Source organism: Taudactylus pleione, unplaced genomic scaffold (assembly GCF_031769625.1).
Source record: "Taudactylus pleione unplaced genomic scaffold, aTauple2 ptg000242l, whole genome shotgun sequence".
NCBI classification, from domain to species: domain Eukaryota; kingdom Metazoa; phylum Chordata; class Amphibia; order Anura; family Myobatrachidae; genus Taudactylus; species Taudactylus pleione.
This window is the reverse complement of record NW_028284644.1, coordinates 9445024-9468182: the sequence shown is the minus strand read 5'-3', so window position 1 is coordinate 9468182 and position 23159 is coordinate 9445024. Positions and strand designations below refer to the sequence as shown.

Sequence of the window (23159 nt, the reverse complement as noted above, 5' to 3'; positions counted from 1 at the left end):
CCCACAGCTTTAGAGGGCGGCCAGGTGATGGTCGCGATGGTCTCGACCATCGGGCTTGCGACGAGACCCTTGTGGTAGGGTCTCGTTCCCGCAAGCCCCAGTGAGCTTCCTGCTCTAATAGAGCAGGAAGCTCACTACTGACATCACCACAAACGGCAGGCGTTCCTTCAGGAACACCTCCGTTTGTCAAGCCACCTCCACTCTCCGCCTATAAAACAGGGCGAGCCGTCGATCAACATCGACAGCAGCCACGTTTGTAGCGAGGCCGGGCGTGAAAGAATTTCTCTCTCGCTACGAGGCTTGCGCACGCTGCCCGTGCGCACTGCCCACCCATCGCCCCGCTTGCGAGCGCAATGCGCAGTGGGTCTGAATCAGGCCCTGTGTACAAGTGAAAAAGGTCTTTTCAACATTTTAATGGTTTAACAATCATGCTTTTTAAATTGTCTGTCTGCCTGTTACTAATACTAATATTCAGAAACTAACAAGTTGTGAAAAGGAATCAATAACCTACAGACCACTTTAATGACTGTTGGAAAGCAATTGCCTATATAAAAAATCTTTTTGGAACAAAGCTTACTGATTTAGCAATTTAAGGAAAGGTCTTAATTGTATGCATTGAAAGTACTCAATTTATAAATAATATATGAAGTGAATCCAGTTACTAATTCTGTGAATGTATATTATTAATTATTGTTTTTATGTGTGAAGTATTATTTATTTATAATTTTTAATAAATTGAATATTTATTTCCTACTAATTAAATAGTGCTTTATTTTATGAAGTTTCCATGAAATTTGTTAGGCGCAGCGGCAGCCGGCATCGGAATGTAATACTGCCGGATGTATTGCCAGCGGACTAAATACAGTCGCTGGAAGCCTGAATCGTCAGGATTCCGACTGGGGCTGGTAAGTACCCTAACCCTCCCCTCTCTCCCCCTAACCCTTCCTTAGCGGTGCCTAACCCTATCCTCCCACCGGTGATGCCTAACCCTAACCTCCCCCCAGTGGCGCCTAACCCTAACCCCCGCCCCCCATTTACCTAAGCCTAACCCTCCCTGGGGGGTGCCTAACCCTAAGTCCCCTAAGGGGTGCCTAAAACTAACCGCTCCTCCCTCCCGTGGCTAACAGCTAACAGTCGGGCTTCCAGCGCTGTGATTCCGGACGCCGGTAAATTAACTGCATTCCCCGACATCAGCAACAACTGACTTAGCAATGCGGCAGCTGCAGGGAGAGCGCCTTTCCAGCCTGAGGCCTCCCCGCGCTGCGGGATCTGCTGAGCGTGTTGCACCGTCTTTGCACACACATACCTATCCCTCGTTACGTTCCCTCCATTTAGCAGGTTTTTTTAAATACTTTAAAGTATTTTTTTTTTCACAAAAGTTTCCAAAATGGTATTTTTTATTATCACATTGTGTAATTAATAGCTATTTAAACGTATTTTTTTATTTTCTGTTAAAAAATATATATCCAATTAAGTTTAAATAGCTATTAATAACATAATTTGCTAATAAAAAAATTCGACAATGTCGGAGCCACTTTTGGAAGAAAAATTCGTCAGTTAAGTGGTCAATAAATGTGTGTCTTAGACCTCGAAACACAACATCAATATTGATCGATTTAAATCGGCCTTTGGTAAATTTACCCCTCTGTGTAGGCAGCGGTGGGCTGCGCTCATCATAGTGTCCTTGCCCCTGTGTGCTCAACTACTCATCGCTGCTGCTGCTGCTGCTGCTGTGATTTGTGTGTCTGTGCAGTTCCCATTCTGGCCTCCATTTCCCAGCGTGTCAGGCTGCTCCGTGCTGCGCATGCGCCCCGCTGCCGCTGTCCGCCTCAGCCCCGGGCGCTGCTACTGATAAAGCTTCCTTCTTCCCCGCCTCCTCCATCCCGGGACGTGCGCGCTGCTGCTGCTCTTGTTGTTGTTGCTGTGCGGCTTCCAGGTCAGGGATTTGCGGCGAGCACAGGGCGCAGTCTGAGCAGGGATGGAGGAGGGTCGCCGGAATGGCTCCTCGGGGGCCCCCGGATCCTTCCAGCGGGAGTTAGGCCGCGGCTTCTCCTACTATAACAAACATCTAGCGAGGCTGCAGCGGAATTTGCGGGACACGGAGCGGTTCTTCCGGGACATTAAGCACACGTACAGCGGGGGGCCCGGCGGGCCGGAGGCCGATATAAAGGCTGGAGACCTCGGTAAGAACGGCTGGGAGCTGGGACGCTGACACTGGGCTGGTGTGCAGAGAGGAGCTGGTGTCCGTGCTAATAGGGGGTGATTACGATACACTGAGCAGTATGTATTCACCAGCCCACATCCTGTAGGGGAACTAGAAGTGTCAGCAACACTTTCCATCCAGGGACCAACAAGCTACAGTGTGTAATAAAGTAACACGTTGCTCCCCAGTTGTTGTGAAACTGTCAGTGCCAGCAGGTAATGCACCCTGCATGCTGAGCCCTGGTGATGGTCAGGCTGATGCTGCTGGAGTGGGCAATTAGCTGGAATGTGGACATTTGTTTGTTGCCTGCTCACTGTGACTGCTGGGGCTACACTGTGTCCTTAGTCACTTGCCAGCCTTTATAGTTACACTTTCTGGTTACTTTCTGTGTGATTCTGGTTACTGTTATTGTTACTTAACTCTGGTTTTAATGTTCTCTGCTGCAGCTGGTGCTGTGTCTTCCCCCCCATATTGGGATGTGATGTACTTCACTGAAGTTAGCAGCAAGGAGTGCATTTATGTCAGTGTGGCTTCCTTTTATGTATATCGTGTACTGTACTTATTCTCTCTTTACTACTATATTTTTACCCTGTATGGCACTGTGTACTGTCTGTGACACTGCTACAAATAAAATAATTGGATATAGAGTCTTAACTCTCTTGCACAGGTTGTAAATGTACTTTATAACATCAGCAGGATGTTACATAACCTTAGAGAACATTTTGGGAGAATGATGGTATACAAAAGATTTGAGAGGACATTGCTTAGTGTAAACGTGCCTATCCTGAGGTTCAACCATTCGTAAGTTAAATGAACAGTCTGAATTGGTGTGATTAAGTGATCATGAAACTGATTTGCTGAGCATCTGTGGGAAAACATGTTGTATGTTATTAATATAGAAGTGCTTGGCATTTTGCGTCTTTCATCCCATGATGCTGTGGCACATGATTTGATCTAGGGTCGCGGGAGGCTTTCAAGGGGACCCATGGCTGTGGCCTAAGAACTGTTTTTCTCTCTGCAGAGCAGAAGATTTCACTGCATCTGTAATAAAATAAATGGATGATTGTCTTTGCAATCTGGAAAGTAGGACTTAACCTAACAAGTAATTGCTAATCTTGCTTAACACATTAATGTATTAAACCTAGAAACCTAGGTCTTTTTTTTTTTTTTGTACAAGCTGACAGTCCTTGCATGCTAGGTAGTTTTTGCTTTATCTAATGTAGGTATCTGCTTCACCATTACACTGAAGTTTGAGCCTGGAATATAACATTACAAGGAGGTCAATCAGTCATTTTTCAGATCTATTTAGGTTGTTTCCTCTTGATCTTGTAGGTTCCCATGAATTAGTGCAAAGCTTCTAGATTTGGGTGAAGTGTATCAATCGTCAGTGGTGTTTATACCTGTAGAGGTTGCGGTGCATATCTTGTGTACACAGGTGTGGGTAATGTCACTGAATTTCTTTTGACCACTTATAAAGAGTGGCTGCATCATATTTGAAAACTGGGAGACTTATTACCTGAATAGTCAGCTTAGATTACCTTTAAAAGAAAAGCTTGAATTTAAAATTAGAAATAGCTTTGGATTGAGGTGGCATAGCAATAAATCCTTAAGTGTTCTTTCTTTCTTTTTTTTTTTTTCAAACTTTCTTTATTCATCAGAGCATAGAAAAACATATCACAGTATAAATTGATAATACATATGATATATATCAATCAATTATACAATAACACAATCTATATACATATAACATCTTCCCTGGATGTGGCCGGCTGGGCCCCCCTCTTCCCTTTCCATCAAAAATCAAATATCTTTCTAATATTAATCTGGAGGGTCATTAAGCACTATACGAGTCTCATACCATGAGGTGTATCGAAAACAATTGAAAATTTGATGTTTAATAGATGTAGATAGCAAATCTATAAACCCTTCCCATAATTGGAAAAAAGTTGTTTTAGCTTCTTTTTGTAAGGTGGATTCTAACCAGTCCATCTGAAAATCATGAAATGTATTTCTAAATAATGATATCGATGGGGGTAATGGGTTGATCCACATTTGAAGTATACTTTTACGGGCCACTGCAGAGATTATCATCAACAATTTTGTACTTTCAGGTGGGTCTCGAACATCGGGTGGTAAAATGCCCAATATTGCCCATTCCACCGATAGGGGTAAATAGTTAACCAAGCAAGAAGAGGCATATCTATTGACTGATGTCCAAAATTGTCATATCAGGGGACACTCCCACATACAGTGAACAAAATTTGCCTCCACAGCACCACATTTAGGACAGTTGCTATTGTCCGACGCTCCCATCACAAATCTGCGGTGGGGGGAAATATAGCCATTATGGTAAATATTATAGAACATCTCCCTATACATACTTGCTGAGCGTATAGACTGAGAATAAAAAAATTAAATATTTATCCATAGTTAAGTGAGGGAATAACTGTGACCAAAAAGAAAGACCTGTAGTTATTTTTTTCATGATCCATTGGAGGATGAAGAATTTTATAATGTAGGGATATCATCCCCCCTTCCCCTCCATAGAACGGGTCAATAACAGAACCAGAGAATTAGACCAGTCTGAAGGTGAGAATTCCCTAATTACCGAGCTTACATAATGTTGAGCTTGATGGATCGCCCAAAAGTTAGATTGAGGTAGGTTATATTTAGTGGAAATGTCACCCACCTGCAACTGCTCCCAAGTCTCAGTATCAACCAGCGCCTGGACCCACAAAATTCCTCCCCTTTTCCCAAGAACCAAAGGGCACTGAAGCAGTGCCATTTTGAAATTCGGGATTGAGTGTTAATGGGAGAAATAAAGAATAGTGACTATTGAGGTTTCTCTGTTTTCGTGTAAAATGCTGTACTCGCCAAGCCGAAATTAAAAGATGATTGTGAACAACCTCCTCTGGCAATTCCTCCCTGCGCGAATGTAAGAACGCTCACAGATGGCATTGAGGAAGAAAGGATTGATCTAAAACAGAGTCTGTATTATGATCTGTTTTATGTAACCAACCTCTGATATATCTCCAAATCCCCGCATGGCTATAGAGTTTAAGGTTAGGTAAATTTACTCCTTAAGTGTCCATTCTTGATTATAAAAATGTCTACATTTTCAAAAGGAAGATGTTGGCATATAATCCTTTCTGATGACAGTCTGGTGCTGAATTTGTAGGCCCACTTATCTAGTACAACCGCGTAAGTCTGTTTTGAATATTTCAAGTGGATGTATAGTTTGCATTGGTTTGTTTAATTTACCAACAATGAGCATCTCATGATCAGGCAGTCATTGCTCCTGCTATAGTAAATGTTTCCATACACATTGCACTTTTGATAACTGTATATAGGGGGGTGGTCAGTTGATGTGACGCAAGATATGTAGCTGAAGATATCATCAATATCTAGTTTATATATAGAACACCATTTTCTCTACAAGATTATAATCTTCTATATTCTTGTTTGGCGGTGCTCCCCAAGAGCCAAAAATAGCATAAACACAGAAAATGGAGGAAGAAGGCTCTCTTGTTTGGGGGCATTCTAATTATTTATTCTAAAACTTAACGTTTAATACACCCTATCCTAAAAATCGCCAATAAATACAAATGTGTAAAAAAACATGAGACAAACAATAAGTTGAAAAAAAGTATTAAATAGTGATCAGATCCTAGTATTAACTAGGTCCTGCCAGTACTCATATACAGATTAGTATCCAAGGGTAATGCCTGCTGATCTTGTTATCAGATGAGTGAAACTTTCAACGATGGAGTTATAAATTTAGCTCCTTGACACAGATTATGAGGGGTATTCAATATGAAACGTTAACTTCACTGTCGAAGTTAACGTTTCATATCAGAGTTTTTACCTGCGTTAAAGTATCGGGCGCTTATCCCCGTATTCAATATAAAATTAACGAAAACGGGAAACTCCGAAGTTGGATTTGCGTAAAGTTACGAATTTTTCCTTAAAAAAAATTGTAAGACCCCCCCCCCCTAAAGTAGTAAAAACATGGGGGAACACTATGGGTACCCCCATTTTAGCCTTTAATTGAAAGTCGGGGATTTAAATAGCCGCAGCAGGTGTTTTTTTTCCCGACATTGAAGAAGTGATGCAGAAGAGCACTTAGGTTATTTTTTTAGTTTTTTTTTAAGTGGTCCCATCAAATTTGGGATACATGAAAATGGGTACTAGCATATTTTGGTGTCCCTAAAGTAAGTTTTTAAAAATTCGGCATTTGTGCACCTGCCGCTATAAATCTATTCTAGAAAACACCTGCCGCATACTTGCAGAATAGCCCTGAACCTATTTCCCTATTCTTAAACAATTTTTTCCCATATTTTTTTTTTTTTTTCTTTCACCCCAATTTTTAAATTATTTTTTTGGGGTGTCCCTATTTTTTTTTAAAACTTTTTTTAAATGTCATTCCCAGGGGTGCAGGCTATTATTTTTTTAAGCCTGCACCCCTAAACCCCAATTCTGCACTTTTTTTCGACACCTATTCAATGGTGAAAACTTATCCCCGTTTTTTATCAAAGACTTTTCAAAACTGCGATAAGTCTATGAAATTGAATAGGGTGTAAAAGTCAAACCTGCGATAATGACGTCAAAAGTGCGATATTAACGCAAAAACGATGTTATCGCTCCCATATTGAATACCCCTGTAAAACGCATATAATTTTGGTACTATATATATATATATATATATATATATATATATATATATTAGTATGCTGCACAGCGGCAGCAATGAAACTGCCTTTAAGTTTTAATTATGCATCGGATGAAGAAAACAACTTATGACAGAATGCATATTTCTCAGTTATTATTCTGAGCATTGTATATAGTCAGTTGTGAAAAGCATACACATCTAGCTGGAAAAGAGATCTTTTGTTGATTATTTGCCTGTCGGCAGAGAATAATGGAGGAGAGTCCCTTGTCCCAATGTGTTTGATGACAGAGATTTTCCTGCATCTGCTGTCAGCCTTAAGATGCGAGGCTGATGAGAGTACAGAAAGTAAGTCAGACAGTAGGTGTGGTGATCAATTGCTCATCAATACATATTACTGTATATAGGAAAAGGAACATAAAATCTGGGTGAAATATTATCTAGCATAACAATGTTCCGAAGTGGGAGGATTGCCACTCACTTCATGTAACGGCACATAAGCTCTCCAGTCATTTAAAATGTAACCATTATTGGTGATGCACATCCTGCAGGTAGTAACCCCTGCTATTACCTTGTGTAGGAAGGGAGAGAGAATATGGAAACTCTGGAACAGTCCACTATGGCTCTGAGTATGTGCCATAGGCAGTGAATGCTCTGAAAAAGATACCTGAATGAAGTACTGGGAGGGATAAACCTATGACTCCTATGATGAGGTAAGGGAGAATGATTCCCTTGGTGAGGATCAATCTCACTACCTCTAAGGAGAGATGGTGAAAGACAGTAAAATAAATGTCTATCTGGAATGTGTAATGGTGAGTAGCTGTTCTACCAGTGGGGACCCAGTGTGCGCACAACCGGCATCCCCGTGGCCCAACACGCTTTTCACCCCTCAGGCTTGGTCACAGTCTTGTGTGTATCAGTTGGTACATGTGAGCTTTTATCAGTGCCCAGTAGTAGTACCTTTGTACATAATGCCACACAGTAATGCCTCTTGCACATTATACCACACCGTAATGCCCTTTACAATTATTCAACACAATAGTAGTGCCCCTTATGCATTATGCCCCCCCCCCCCAGCAACTTACCTACCCATGTCCCTCCAGCTGCCTTTCACGTGTCGGTCAGAAGCTGCAAACTCTGTTTGCCTCTTGACCGGCGGCGCTGCCTCTCCATGTCTGCCTGCCAGTGCTCCATCTGCAATCAGCTGGCAGGCCCACCTTGTATTTGTAATTGGGTGCAGGGGGAGTGGTGGGCCACAGAGGCAACTCAGGCACCCCTTGCACCCATGGTAGTTACGCCACTTTTTGCATGCATGTTTGCAAACAGTGGGGTCCTTTTCATGATCAATGGACTGGGGTTATAGGTGAGGACAATGTAAACAAAAGCTGCAGGTGTACTACAGGGTCCAGTTTTCTACCCAGACAACGCTGGGTGTCCCAGCTAGTAAAAATAAATAAATCAAATAATAGTATACTCTTGTTGCATTAACGGCTGCTTATCTGTCAGAGTAATACAAGTCTAGAGCTGACTACCCAAGAACAGAGGCCTTGTTGAAGTTAACCTTCCCACCAATGTAAATTGTTTTAGAAGCTTTTTTTTTTTTTTTTTTTTCCTTGTCCTATTTTTACGTTACTTGCTATAGTGTATACATTTTTTTTTTTTTTCCCGTTCTGTGCAGTGTTACATGGCCATTATTATCAAGGGCACTACACTAGAACAAATAAAATGTATAAACTTTATTTAATGTTTGTTTGGTGCTAGTGTTGCATTAAGTTAGCAGGTGTTGCATTAGTATTCTGTTCTGCTAATGCTTAAGTGCTCCAGTTGGCTATGTTGCCTGAGCCCCAACCACTTTGTCTTACTATGTGTATGTATAGAAGTTGGTTGAGCTGAAATACTGTTGCTGATAACCTGTGAGAGCATTCGATGTTATTTTAGCAGTAGGCATTCTGATCCTAGGCAAAAGTACATGACTAAGGTGTAGTGCAAACCAGGGTAGCACAATTGGTGAATGCCTGGGTGACTAAAACTGTGGATGAGGGAAATGCAGCCCTTCCACTAACCATTACTTATCTGCCAAAAAGGGTAAGGAGCCACAAGTCTACACACTATAGCAGTCGTTCATGTCTCAGACCTGTGATCTATGCGTGCTAAATGCATACCAGACAGCCACGAATAAAACACTCCACTTGCGAGTTATCTGCAATTTGTTGGTATGGTCTCTTACATTTCCTGGTGCTGGCCATCATTATAGGCAAAAAGAATTGCTGCCCAGCTGGCCTTCCCCTTTTTTTTTTGTATACCTCCTACACACACCAATCCATGCCAATATGCTACATTTGCATCTTGTGGCAGTGCATTATTGAAGCCCTTGTAAAGGCATGTCTGGTGCGCTCTAGTGAAAATTGAGCCGTATGTGGTATGAAGATTAAGCTGGTGCAGCCGTAACACTAGCTTTGGGCACAGTACCCGGTTCTACTGCATTACAGGTAACTTGTGCACTGGTACCCCAGGATAGCCATTGTAGCCCAACTCATGCAGCTGTGTGCAAATGTTATGCGATTTTGTTTCCTGTGTCTGTACGCGCAGCAATTCTGCTTTCTGAACTGCCCTTGGTACAAAGGGAATCCATATGAAATACTGATGGACGGATGCCGGCTGTCGGTACACTGACAGCAGCATCCCGATGGTACATATCTAAACCTAACCTCCCCCCCCAATCCCCATCCGTGGCTGATACTTCCCTCTACCCAGTCTCCTTACAATTGGGATGCCTTCTGCCGGTGTTCTCTCTGCGATCGGGATTCCGGTGCCGGGGTTCCTGCAGATGGCATCCCGGTTGTCGGGATCTTAACCGCATCCCCTACAAAGACGTATTCTTCCTCCTACAGTCTGTTGTCAATGTATGTCATTCATAACTTGAAGGATTAGAAAGTGGTTGATAACCTGACCACTGGTCCATATGTTCGTCAGTTTTTGGGACCATTAATCTTTAAGCCACACTATAAATGTTCTCATTTCATCACTTGCTGTGCCATATATTTTTACCCGTCACACTTCAAGTTAAACCAGTTTGCTTGTAGTTGGAAATCTGTCACCCTGTAAATAGTAATGGAGATACTTATTTGCAGAACTGTATTTATTCAATTGTGTTTGCTGCTGTAAAGCTTGTACTTTGCAAGTATATGCAAGATACTAATTTCATTATGAAATTGTCAATCTAAAAATATAGCCATATCTGAGGTCTACTGACTCTCCCCTGCAGCTTCACATTTCATAAATTTGATAGTAAGTTTAAAAACATTGCGCTATGCTCAAAACTAGCTTTGTGAATGAAGAGGCCTGTTTCTTTTTTTGTTTAATCTCCAGATAAATTTCCAAACCCGTACTACCATCCCTTAAAATTTTTTACTCTTGTGCCCCTCTAACTAAAGCCATAAGGGCTGTTCAATCCAGCCGATTTTCCTGGATACTCTATTACCCTTGTCGCAACGTCTAAAACCAGGTAAAGGGCGTGAGCAGGAGGGTTAAACCCAGTGTACATTCAAGGTTGGCTTTGGATTGGTCCTACCACACATTCACCCTCTGCTGCCCTTTTAAAATAGGTTATTTTAATTGTTATGCTTGTTCTATATTACAGAACCATAAAAACAATTGCCTGGGGCTGCTAATAGCAGACACTGCTCCTTTAGTAAGATATTTTACCTACTATGGCCCATATTCAATTTGAGGCGAAAAGTCCGGATCCGCGATACTTTTTTTGCTGATGACGTAATTTTCGCCTGTCTTGCTTTTACCCCATATTCAATTTGAAAGACTTTCCGCCTAGGCGGAAAGTTAATGCAATGTACTAGGCGAAGAACTTTTGCCTATGAATAGCAGGTGGAAAAAAGTGCAGCATTGGGGTTTTGGGGTGCAATGTCACGGGAACCCCCGTGCAGCCTTCAGACAGTCCCCCAAAGGAAAACTCTGTAAATTAAAAAAAAAAAAAAAAAAAACACTTAAGGACGCCCCAAAAATAACTTTGAAAAAGGGGGCGAAAAAAAAAAAGGTTGGGGTACAAAGTTAAATAACTAGCTAACTTGACTCCGGGGGGTCCCCAAGTATGCACCAAGTGTTTTTTTGATTGCATGCACTTGCGCCAGCTGGATTTTTCAAGTTTTTTTTTTTTAACTTCACTTTAGCAACTTTTAAATCTGCTGGCCCCCATTTTCAAGTACCCCAAATTTGCTAGGATAAGTTATTTTCTGGAAAAAATACTCCTGAATACTATTCTGCATCAGGTATAGAAAAACGCTATTTAGCAGCTATTGAGCCTGTTTAAAAACACCAGATACCTTCAGCAAGCCAAATCGGGGAGTACCATAGTGAACCCCCATGTCAGAGCATCTTTTGGGGGGTGACAGGCTGATTTCCCCAAATCTGACAGGACTTTCCGCCTGTTGAAGTTTCGCCGGGTCCCGTTTTTGCGTACTTTAATATTGAATACGGGGTAAAGCGGCACGCGCGCAGTACTTTTCCGCCTACAAAACAGGCGAAGTAGGCGAAAAGTCCGGGCCGCGAAAAAGTAACGCGGCTCGGCTTAAATTGAATACTGCTCTATATCGGTAGTTCATCTGTAAGGTCTTACCCTACCATGAAGTGTTTTGTAAGCCGAATAGCTTTGTTTTTCAGTGAATGGTTGCAGACAAATACTTGGTGTATTATGTCCTGGAAAAATGTATTCTGTTAAACAGAACACAAGATCTCTTTTAGTACAGTGTCTTTTGTAAGGTGGAATTGCCCTTTTAGTATGCAGTTCATATTTCTTGTTCACTTGTAGCTAGGAGTTCTAGAAACTTTTGATTCTATATTAAAATGTGTCAACGCTTCTTGCATTCTTTTTAATATCATGCAATATAAACATTGTTTAAGAACATGTCTTTTGATTTTTCAAATATTTGTTTTTCATAACTATTAAATCCACATGTCATGTAAAACCATCCACAATTAAAGGCAGCTCTTTATTTCAACAATCTGGCCTTAAGGATGTTGCAAAACTGAGGAAAGTGTGCTTTGTTGTCATTCCTGCCCAGGGGCGCCTCACCGTCTTTTGTTTGGGGGAGGGAAAAATGTAATTCCATTTTGGTGTATGTGCCGTGAAGTAGATTGGGGGGTGTTTGGGTCCAAGGTGGGAGAGAGAGAATACAAAGGTGGTACTGAGGGGTAAGATGGGAGGAATATATACAGTAGGAGGTGAGAAGGGCGCAGGGCTGGTCCCAGAGGAGGGGTGGTACACCTTTCAAACCGTAACGCAGGTGTCCTAAGGCGAGCTCAGGGAGGGCAGAAACCTCCCGTGGAGCAGAAGGGCAAAAGCTGTTATTAGCCAATGTAGGGGTTGGAGCTAGGTGGAGGAGGGAGGAAGCGAGCAGAGAGGCTGTGGGGAGGTAGGTGGTGGAGCAGCTGGAAGCGTGCCTGGCCCCGTGGCAACACTGCTCCCTAAAACTCAGCACATATAGTAGCACATCTCAAATGTTACCTCCATTTTGGAGCCTATGTTCCTGCCACAACCAATGACTACTTGACACTAAACAAATTAATGGAAACATTGCAGTTTTAAAATGCAGATTGTGTTTTTCTATCCGCAGAGGACTCTTCAATAAAAAGGACGTACATAAAGTATATGTGATCAGAAGTATACTTTAACTCCATACCTTGCTTACAGCAAATAATGGAACTGGGAGTGTCCCCTGCCAGGGTACCCCACAGTTTGGGAGAACTCTCTTGATTTGAACTTGGTCTTCTCCAAGTGTTGACAGTCATAGGAGACTTTGAGAGGTATTCAATATGAAACGTTAACTTCACTATCGAAGTTAACGTTTCATATCAGAGTTTTTTTCCTGCGTTAAAGAATGGTGCGCGCTCCCGCTTATCCCCGTATTCAATATAAAATTAACGAAAACGGGAAAATCCGAATTTGGATTTGCGTAAAGTTACGAATTTTTCCTTAAAATAATTGTAAGACCCCCCTAAAGTAGTAAAAACATGGGGGAACACTATGGGTACCCCCGTTTTAGCCTTTAATTGAAAGTCGGGGATTTAAATAGCCGCAGCAGGTGTTTTTTTCCCCGACATTGAAGAAGTGATGCAGAAGAGCACTTGGGTTATTTTTTTCGTTTTTTTAAGTGGTCCCATCAATTTTGGGGTACATGAAAATGGGTACTAGCATATTTTGGTGTCCCTAAAGTAATTTTTTTTAAATTCTGCATTTGTGCACCTGCCGCTATAATTCTATTCTAGAAAACACCTGCCGCATACTTGCAGAATAGCCCTGAACCTATTTTCCTATTGTTTAACAATTTTTTTTTTTTCCCATTTTTTTTTTTTTTGGGGGGGGTCCCTATTTTTTTTACTTTTTTTGACACCGTTCATTTTTAAATGTCATTCCCAGGGGTGCAGGCTATTTTTTTTAAGCCTGCACCCCTAAACCCCAATTCTGCACTTTTTTTCGACACCTATTCAATGGTGAAAAGTTATCACTGGTTTTTATCAAAGACTTGTCAAAACTGCGATAAGTCTTTGAAATTGAATAGGGTGTAAAAGTAAAACCTGCGATAATGACGTCATAATTGCGATATTTACGCAAAAACGATGTTATCGCACCCATATTGAATACCCCTGTTTATTACCAGTTATTTATACGGTGCACACATTCCACAGAGAATTTACAGAGCATATTTAGTCACTCATATCAGTCCCTGCCCCATTGCAGCTGTAGCTCTACAGTGCAATTGTGTATGTATAAAATATGCATTATTGTTCATCTTTGAATATCATAGAGTAGTTAATAAAATATGGCAGACAGTACTAATTAACTTCTTAAGGCTCATCTCGATTCCTATTAAGACCTATTTAAGCAATGTGTACTTAGCTAATTTATTTTGAATTTAATTGTATTTAATACCCATCTCCTGTAGTTACACAAGACAAATATACATGGCAGATTTGTCTGGTATCCTTTAATACTTTAAGCCCCAGATTGCAAACCATTATATGTTAATAAATGCATAATCTATAAATGTACATGTAATTCTCTTCTCTTGACACTTCTAAACGGGATGCAGTCAGGAAGCCGACGGTCGAAATGCCGACCGCCGGCTTCCCGACTGTCTAATCCCGATGCCTGTCATTTTACCTACGTTGGGAGCCCGACACCCTGCATGCCGATCGAAGGTGAGCCGGGTGCGGACAGCCGCGATGATGGTGGTGGGGTATAGGGGCTCCCGGGGTTAGGCACCCCAAAGGGTTAGGGAGGGGGGGAGAGTTAGGTTAGTAATAGTGGATATACTTACCTGTCGGGATCTTCACTGCCGGTCTTCCAGCGTCTGTGTTTGAACCGTCCGTCTGTATTTCATACCGATCCCATCTAAACATACATCTCTTTATGTAATGGTTTAGAGTCAGGATGGCATCTTGTTAAATGGGCCAGTTTTAGTTTAGTCTGATATTTAAGTTTATGAAAAAAAATAAATCACTGGAGTCTCTTGCTGCCAATTTGTTTCTCCCACACTTGTATGATGACCATGGCATAACGTTTCAGCGGGCTGGCTGCAATTCTCACCCCAATGTGTGAAACTTGAGAGCTTTGCTTAGAATTTTGTGTGTTGGTGGAGAAGCAAGATATTTATTTACAGTATTCTGTACTTGCGGAGTTCAAATAAAGGCTTTAAATGTGTTTGTGGGTTTTTTTTTTTTTTTTTATGTTTTTAGTGGTTCCCAAACTTTCTTGAGTTATAGCACCTTTAGAGTATTTTCTTTCTTTTCATGGCACCCCTTGGCCAAAAGTTTCTTATTGGGGAAAAAAAATAAAAAATAGTGTAAATTGTGGTTGGCTGCAGCATGCACTGTATATTTAGTTTTCTCCTTTTGTGGAGTCAGTTTCAAGAGGGGGACCCTGACTATTTGGGTATGAAGTGTTGAATTACTTTTTCTAATTTATAAATGCACTTTCTGTATGGTGAAACTCTTTACTGTAATGTAGTGTAGTGTGTATGGTCCGAATGACCAACAGTGCGCTCTACCGCAGGTCGTTAATGATATCCCCATCGTGAGCGATGTCGGGCCCGCTGCTATGTCGCTGCATACACACATTGTCTAGTGTGTTTGGGGCTTAAGCCTTGAGTCCACCAGAATTGAAGACCTTAATTATCCCAGGTAAATTTTTTCTGGAATACTTATGTAAAAACAAAACAAACAAATTCCTGTATCCCATAATACAATATGTGGAGTTTAGTTTTGGCAAGAGACCATAGGGGGAATTCAATTGATTGTAATGTTGAATAGCCCTGGGAAGTAGGTCACAGAGCTTATTAATTTGACCACGATGTTAAGCCTACTAAGAAGGATTTCAGCCCTCGTCCTACTGAGGGTTCCAACCGTGATGCTGTTTTACAGCTTAGCGCAGTGCTAAAAGCATCACTTATGTCGGAAAATGCCGGTTCTCTTGACTAAACACCCTGCTTTAGTTTCACTAACCAACCTTCTCTGACTTAAGTGTTTGTAGACGAACTTAAGTCCAAATAGAAGCGCTTAAGTCGGTGAATTGAAATAACTTCCCGAGGCTATTCAACATCGCAATCAATTGAGTCGCCCTCCTAGACCTTTTTTTTTTTTTTTTTCACACTTCTAGAATTTGGTGTCCAGTTTGGCTCCAACCATAAGTGGGCAGACTAGTTGGGATCCTGGTAAAAAAAAAAAAAAAAAATCACTGAGGCCAATAATTTATCTAATACTAGCTGAAGTACCCTGTGTTGCCCAGGTTTGAATCTTGAAGTTAAGTTTTATTATGTGATGTCATCCAATTTTTTCCAGTGGAAGGCCAAGAACAGGCTCCTTGGGTCAAAGTTCTGGGTGGTGCACTCCGCCATGAAGTCCGACTGGGTCCCCAATCACTCCATTAGGCATCCCAGACCAATTGCCACCCCTCTGTGAAGTTTTTATCCAAATTCATCCAAAGGAAGGCTCAGAACAGGCTCCCCAGGTCAATGTTCTGCCCAGCGTACACCAATATATAGTTTTCATTAACCTCATTTAAAACAAAACCAAGTGATACTAGGGGGTAAATTTACTAAAGTGAGAGTTTTTAGAAGTATAGATGTAGCAACCAATCAGATTCTAGCTATTATCCTCTAGAAGCTGCTATTTAAATGTTAAGTAGAATCTGATTGTTTGCTATGGGCGACATCTCCACTTCTAAAAACTCTCACTTTAGTACATGCATACCTAGGAGTATCATGATCAAGTGACGTGATTGAAATGATGAGCCCTTTCCTGTGACATAAAGGGGGCTGACATTTGTAGGTAATTTTCTGTCAGTGTCCATTACTGGTCTGGGTACACACTGGCATATGTATCAGCTGCACAATTGAATGGCTGTTTGATTTGTAAGTGTGTATGCACTTACCAATCCTCAGGATGGTGGATTGTCCGGAAGGATTAAGGGATAAAAAATAGGAAAATGGGTGTGGGGAGGGGGCCTTGGCAAATGTCTCTTTATTTTAATAGTCTATGCCTACAATGTAATAAAAGGTACATTTAATTTTGTAAGTTTTATCCAGCCATAGATTTAATGCAAATATTATAATGATGAAATTTAAGATAAAGGAGGATTTAAGTGTACTAAAAAGTTGTATATTGCAAAAATTAATGTATCCTCAAATCATTCCAAATGGCAACGTTTATTTAGAGCACCAGACTTTGTGACTTAGTCGTGCTAAAACACTTATCCAAACTAACTACGCAAACTGAGACGCAGAATTGAAGAATAAGTACAGTCTAGGGTAAAAAGGCAATAACTATCCGATGTAACTGACCAGAGCCATGCAATAATGCTTTATCATTGCCTTTATCCCAATTACTTTCCTAAAAAAATAATCCTAAGTACCTAGCACACCACAGGTTCACAAACTCTGTCCTCTGGACCCCAAACGGTGCATGTTTTCCAGGTCTCGCAGAATCACAAGTGAAATAATTAGCTCAACCTGTGGATCTTTTAAAATGTCAGTGAGTAATGAATACACCTGTGCACCTGCTGGGTAACCTGCAAAACGTGAATTGTGTGGGCTCCCGAGGACCGAGTTTGAGAACCAGTGTAGTACACTATAAGCAAAGTAAGACAGATCTGATGGGAGTGACCAGCGCAATGCACGGTTATTCTTTATCTTCAACTTTATACTAGTTCAGAAGTTCTCAAACTCGATCCTCAGGACCCCACACATTTCACGTTTTGCAGGTCACCCTGCAGATGCATAGGTGTAATCATTACTCACTGACACATTTTAAAAGGTCCACAGGTGGAGCGAATTATTACATTTATTTCACTTGATTCAGTGTGGAGACATGGAAAACATGCACTGTTTGGGGTCCTGAGGACCGAGTTTGAGAACCTGTGTACTAGTTCCTTTGTGACAGAAAAACTAATCCTAAAGGTGCACATCCACTTTCCGACTGTGAAACGAGAGCACGATTACGACATTGTAATCGTGCAGTCGTTTCACAGTCTGTGATGTGCCCATACTGAACTTTGTCATTCAGTGTAGGCACATCCATCATCCCCGTACATGCTCAACCTGACGTGATAGTCAGGTTGACCAGCATGTGCGGGCGATGATAGATGTCTAAAACAACCAGAGGGCACGCGCATCGCTGGTTGTTTTTGACATTTACATGGGAGATTTGCGGACTATTAGAATGCGATTTAACAATGTCGTTATCGTTCAATAGGCCTGTTTAATCGCCTAGTGGATACGCACCTAAGTACCTAGTACACTACAGGCCTGATCAGAGTTGTACGCAATGCCGATGTTTTCACAAATGGAACGATTTGTTTGCCACTACGCATGCGTCTTCTGAGTTGCACTGCGCATGTGTCAAGGTACATTACTGTAGTCTCACACTGCAAGTCTTTTTATATGCAGTGTGATTGGCAGGCAGGAAGCGTTTGAGGGAGGCAACTGGGAGTGTTGACTAAAAATTCAGGCATGTCTCGACCGTTTTGGGGTCGTGTTACATCCTGTATCTGTGATCACATATGTAGGCAACATGGCTTCGGTGTCTCGTTTGCGGCGGCATTTCTAAATGAACATAAATTCACTTAAGAAGAGTCTATGTTCGCATTATCTGTGTATGCAGTTGTGGACAGCTGCGATGGCTCTGGAGACTGTTCGTTTAGCATATTTTCGCACATCCAAAATAGCAGCTGCGGCACCAGTAACTTACGACTCAATCAGGCCCTACAGATGTGTCCTCATACATCTAGCCTGAATATGCCATGTGGCGTGAGATGCCTGACGCAAGTGACCAGCCAGGTCCCGTGAGATTCTGCTAGTGCTGAAAAGGTCTCCATCACATTGTGATGTACTCGGATGCACCAGGAGACTGTGCTGATTAACGTGATATGCGACATTTGTATATCTGTGCGACTGAATTTGTAAATGAAGCACAATGGAACTTGGAGTTGAAGAAGGCGGCGGCCGCTGCATCGTGGCATGTTGTATACAAATTCAGAGACTGGTATATTTACTAAAGTGCGCGTCTTTAGAAGTGGAGATTTTGCCCATAGCAACCACTCAGATTCTACTTAATTTTATATAGCACCTTCTAAAAGATATTGGCTAGAATTTGATTGGTTGCTATGGCCAACATCTCCACTTCTAAAGACCTCCACTTCAGTAAATATACCCCTCAGTCGCTCACAGATATACAAGTATCACATATCAAATTAATTGGCACAATCTCCTGGTGCATCCTAGTACATCGCATTGCAACTAAGACACCTTTTCTGTCAAAAAGAAGCCCCATGCTAGCAGAGGTGCACAAGACCTGACATGCTGGCTGTTTGGTGTGACTGCAGCAAGAATGTATGAGCACACAACTGTAGATTCAAACTTAGATGCAACATTGAGGAAAAAATACACAGCACAGGATGCATCTGTATGGCTCATATCTATATAAGTCTCTATAAGGGATAATCTTCCTGCAAACTTTGAAATATGCTTGTAGCCTATATATACACTGTAGAAGCCACCATCAATTTTAAAATGGCTTCTTTTTTTTTCTTTTGGAATGCTTACATCTAGCTTGGTAGTAATTCTCATTATTGGCATTACTTCTTTATCCCTGTCTGCCTGTAAAGGCCCCCATACATCAGAGATTGATTGCAGCAATCGTGCAATTTGCAATCGATTGTGTATAAAAATCTTTCCCTTTTTCAATCGATTGCAGAATTGCCCGATTGCTGCAATCAATCTCTGATGTATTGGGGCCTTAACACAGGACACTGCGCGATGCCAGCACTCTCCATCAGCAGCAAATTGTGCTGCTTTTGTCCCCCACACTAAAGAGAAATTGCTAAAAAGTGTTTTTGCTTTTCCTGTTTCTTTGGAATCATTTGACTTTCAAGCACTTCCCTCTTAACACACTATCCAATTATTGAGTCAGTCAGCCGATAATTGACTGATCGGCCCGATAATTCTATAGTGTATGCAGGAGCGTTTGAAGCAGATAAATAGCTTCAAACATTACTGTAATGGTCAGATTGAGAGGACGATATAGTGTGGTAATATACATGCTACATCCTGACCTCCGGATCATGTTGTGGAGATCAAAAGAAAATACGCACTCTGCAAGAATTTGCTCATTGTGTAAAGGCGAGCACTGATCCAGTAATCACTCTGTCAGATTGGAGGCAGTTATTGGGAAGTATATATCCAGCTTAAGACTGTCAAAATTGTTTTCATTTGCTTTTTACATCCACAGGATTCTTATCTGATCTCTGTGCGTATGAGGGAGGTTAAATTGGGCACTCTCTGCAGACTGGAATGCCTCTGTATAATGCAGAGTGCTGAGTATTTGATGCCTATGGGGTAATGAGTATTGATCACATGGGATGACTGAACGGCTTGTCTCCAATTTAAGCAAGATGTTAACAAAGAGCATTTTATTTGAGTTATATGCCAGTGTTTGCTGTTAAATATTGCACTAGACTTGTGTATGATATAAATAGCTTTGGTTTCTGATGACTTGATGTTTCTCACAAGGGGTATAGAACTTTACTCCATAACATCCAGGTCTGTTTAATCGCTTTACGCTAAAGTGCAAACCGAACCATGTCTCCCAGGTGAATGATGGTATAAGCCCACATGTAATGGGAAATTGTTCCTGAGCCTGTGCAAGATTGTGGTCGTGTTTCTAAACTCAGCAATAATGTTGGCCATACACGCTACAATTATCGGGGCGATCTGCCTGATATCCCCGGATCGCCCCGATAATTATAGCGTGCGGGCGACCAAGGGTTAAATATCGGTCGGGCATGCCGGGTTGTTCAGCATGCCCGTCTGATGCGATATTTAAGTTAAACTGGCGACCGCATCGGGCAGTGTATGCCTAGCCACGGCCGACAGACGACCTTTCCTGTATTCCTTCCCATGGAAGGAACAGAGAAATGTCTCCTCCCTCGGGGGCGGAGCGCAGATGTCGGGGCTAATACACTGAGAAATATCTCAGTGTATGCCGCGGACATCTGCAGGCTCGCAGGCTGCCAGATAAAATGCCTGACTGGCATTTTATCTGGATATGTATGCCCAGCTTTAGTAAAGTTGGTCATACACGTTAAGATGATCTGTCCGTCCATCCAGCTGATTGCTTGATTGGACCAAAAAAACTAAACGGTTTTTCTTCTTTAGGATCCATACGGTCCACAGGAACTACCTTGGTGTATATGTGGTTTGGAGGAAACCAGGCACCAATCAGTCAATTTCTTCCGGTCCCAGAATGCACTGGGTCCTCATCTATCTATGCTATCTATCCGCATTCAGTTTTTTCGTTTGTTATAATGATGCGCCTCCTGCCGCACCAGATGGGACTGTTTAGTCAGACCCAAGTTTTAGTGTATGTTTTGTTAATTTACGTGTGTTTGTGTTTTTATGAGTTTAGTCTTAAGACGCATGTGCTGCGACTCAATCTACCCCCCGGCCCTGCCACGCCAGTAACCAGTGTGTAGTCTGGTGATTTCAGCACGGTTGCGGCGGAGCTTGCTAGCTGTGATACCGCGACCTGGACTGCATCTGGAGGCACGGGGAAGTCAGGTAAGTGCGAGCCAGTCCTTCCAGCGTGGGAGATGCTGGAAGCTGCTGCAATGAAGGCCCGGTTCCCCTGCTCCCAAACTAGACTACCAGGGCCATATCGCTTGGGGACGGGCTTCCGACTCATTCTGTTGCCGGGAGGCCAGCATAACCGGTGGTTGTACAGCATAGGGGAGGTAAGCTCTCACCCCGGCAGCTCCTCCCTGACTCAGACACCGGGTCATGGAGGTTTCACGCGTCTGGGTTCTGCTCACCTCGGTATGAGATGCTCACTGACCACTTTTCAGTGCTCTGTATAAGTTTGGTCTCAGGTGGTTTTGAGATCTCCCCGTGTACCTCTCCCCCGAGGGCCAAGTATATAACGCTCTATCTCCTACCAATCAGCACTTTTATGGTGCATACACACTGTCAGATAAAAAGGACGATAAACTACAACTATAGCGTTTAGCGTTTGATCGTTTATATCGTCGTTTTTTTTTTTTTTTTTTTAGCCCCCTCCAATGACCAAATGACCAGGTTAGCCTGTTTACTATAGGTAAATGATCGCGGGTCATTAAGTCGTTTGAGGGTTGGTGCATGTTGCTGGATGTTCGATATCGTACATCCAGCACATGCAGGACGATCAGACAACGATATCTGATTGTCTGATCGTCCTGTGTGTACGGGCCCATTAGTGTTTTGAGTAGTTGACTCAGAGCCCAGTTGCAACTAAAGTTGTATCTGCATTATGTGACATTGTGCTAGCGCTGCCGTTTGTTATACTGCCTGTTTCAAACTATTTCTGTCACTGGTTTTTTTTCTGGTTTTTTTCCTCATCCCTCTGTACGGGATGCAGTCAAAAAGCCGAGTGTCAAATCTTGGCAGGGGACTGATGAAGTCTCGACGCCTGTCATACCTACGTCGGGAGCCTGAAGCCCGGCATACCGAACAAAGCGGGGGGCAGGGTTAAGTTAGGGGCTCCTGTGGGGGACTTGGGGTTAGGCACCCCCCCAGGAGGGATAGGGTTAGGCCAGGGAGCGTTAGGGTTAGGCTAGGGGAAGCATCCCTGGGGGGAGGTTAGGGCTAACCATCCAGCAGTATTTCTTAAAGATCCCCTCTGTACAGGGGTGGTAAAATCAAAGAGTCACATTTGCATTACTTTGTACCTTTGCACCTTAATGTCTAAGGCCAAAGGGAAATGGAAATCCTGTCAGGCAGGCCTGTCGCCTCAGGATTTCATGCATGCTAAGCGTAAAGTGAAACAGGAGGTCATGCAGGTTTTATTTATGACATACCATTATAACTATCACTGCTATTGCTCCATGTAACACTCATCTACCAGATGTAGAGGGGTTAAATTGTACTTCACATTTACTTGTGAAGACTGAGCTGCCCATCCCCCTCTCTCTAGGATCCTACCAAACTTATGAGTTTAGGTAGTTAATTTTAAGGCCCTTTTGCAAATGTATTATATGCATTTTTATTTGACTTGTGCTAACTCTGCTATAAAAGGAAAAAAAAGTTTTTTTTGTTTTTTTTGTATTACCTAACCCCAACTACCTGGTGTATGGGGGTTAGAGAGTGCTTCACATTTATTTTTATCTGTGAAGGGGGTCACATTGCATTGTTAACCCTACACTTGTAGTTTATTTGCAAATATTTCCCGTGTCTCAGGACAAAGGGTAAACGACAGACTGTTGTCCCTGTGCTGGTTTCTTGTAAAGCCCGGGCAGTAGCCTTATTAGGAAGGATGGACTGTGTGGTGATTGTTATACACCACGATAGTCCACCTTGCCAGCACCTGTTCAGGGGTCATCTTGAATGTCCTCCTGGACTTGGGTTATGACATGGTTGTGGACCGCTCATCAGCCCCACATTACCTCCCACTTTGGATTTCCTACAGTAATTACAGCCTGCTATGTTTCCTCTTCCCATACATCCTTCCGGGATCGAGGGTTACTGTATGACCACTCAGTTCAGAATCTGGCTTTTGGCATCTACCTATCGGCAGATGTTACAGGAGAGAAAGGCATCAGCCGTCTAAAGCATATTAATGGACTGCACATCCTCTCAGTCCACCCTGCTTTCAGGTTCTGATATATCATCTGAGGAGGCAGAGGATACACAGGTTTCTTCCTCTGGGCCTATCTCGGAGAGGAGGAGCATCATTCATCAGTGGATGTTCCTCTCT

The 23159-nt window shown here is 42.3% G+C and overlaps 1 protein-coding gene across 1 annotated transcript in view; it reads left to right on the top strand.

Annotated features, from left to right (window-relative positions):
* The first annotated feature begins 1752 nt into the window (after window positions 1-1752).
* DSTYK (dual serine/threonine and tyrosine protein kinase) overlaps window positions 1753-23159 on the top strand; it is a 106366-nt gene continuing 84959 nt past the window's right edge. Inside the window, exon 1 of the mRNA XM_088479618.1 lies at window positions 1753-2183. Within this exon, the coding sequence (XP_088335744.1) occupies window positions 1979-2183 (205 nt within the window). The 5' untranslated portion in view covers window positions 1753-1978. The remainder of the gene's footprint in view (window positions 2184-23159) is intronic.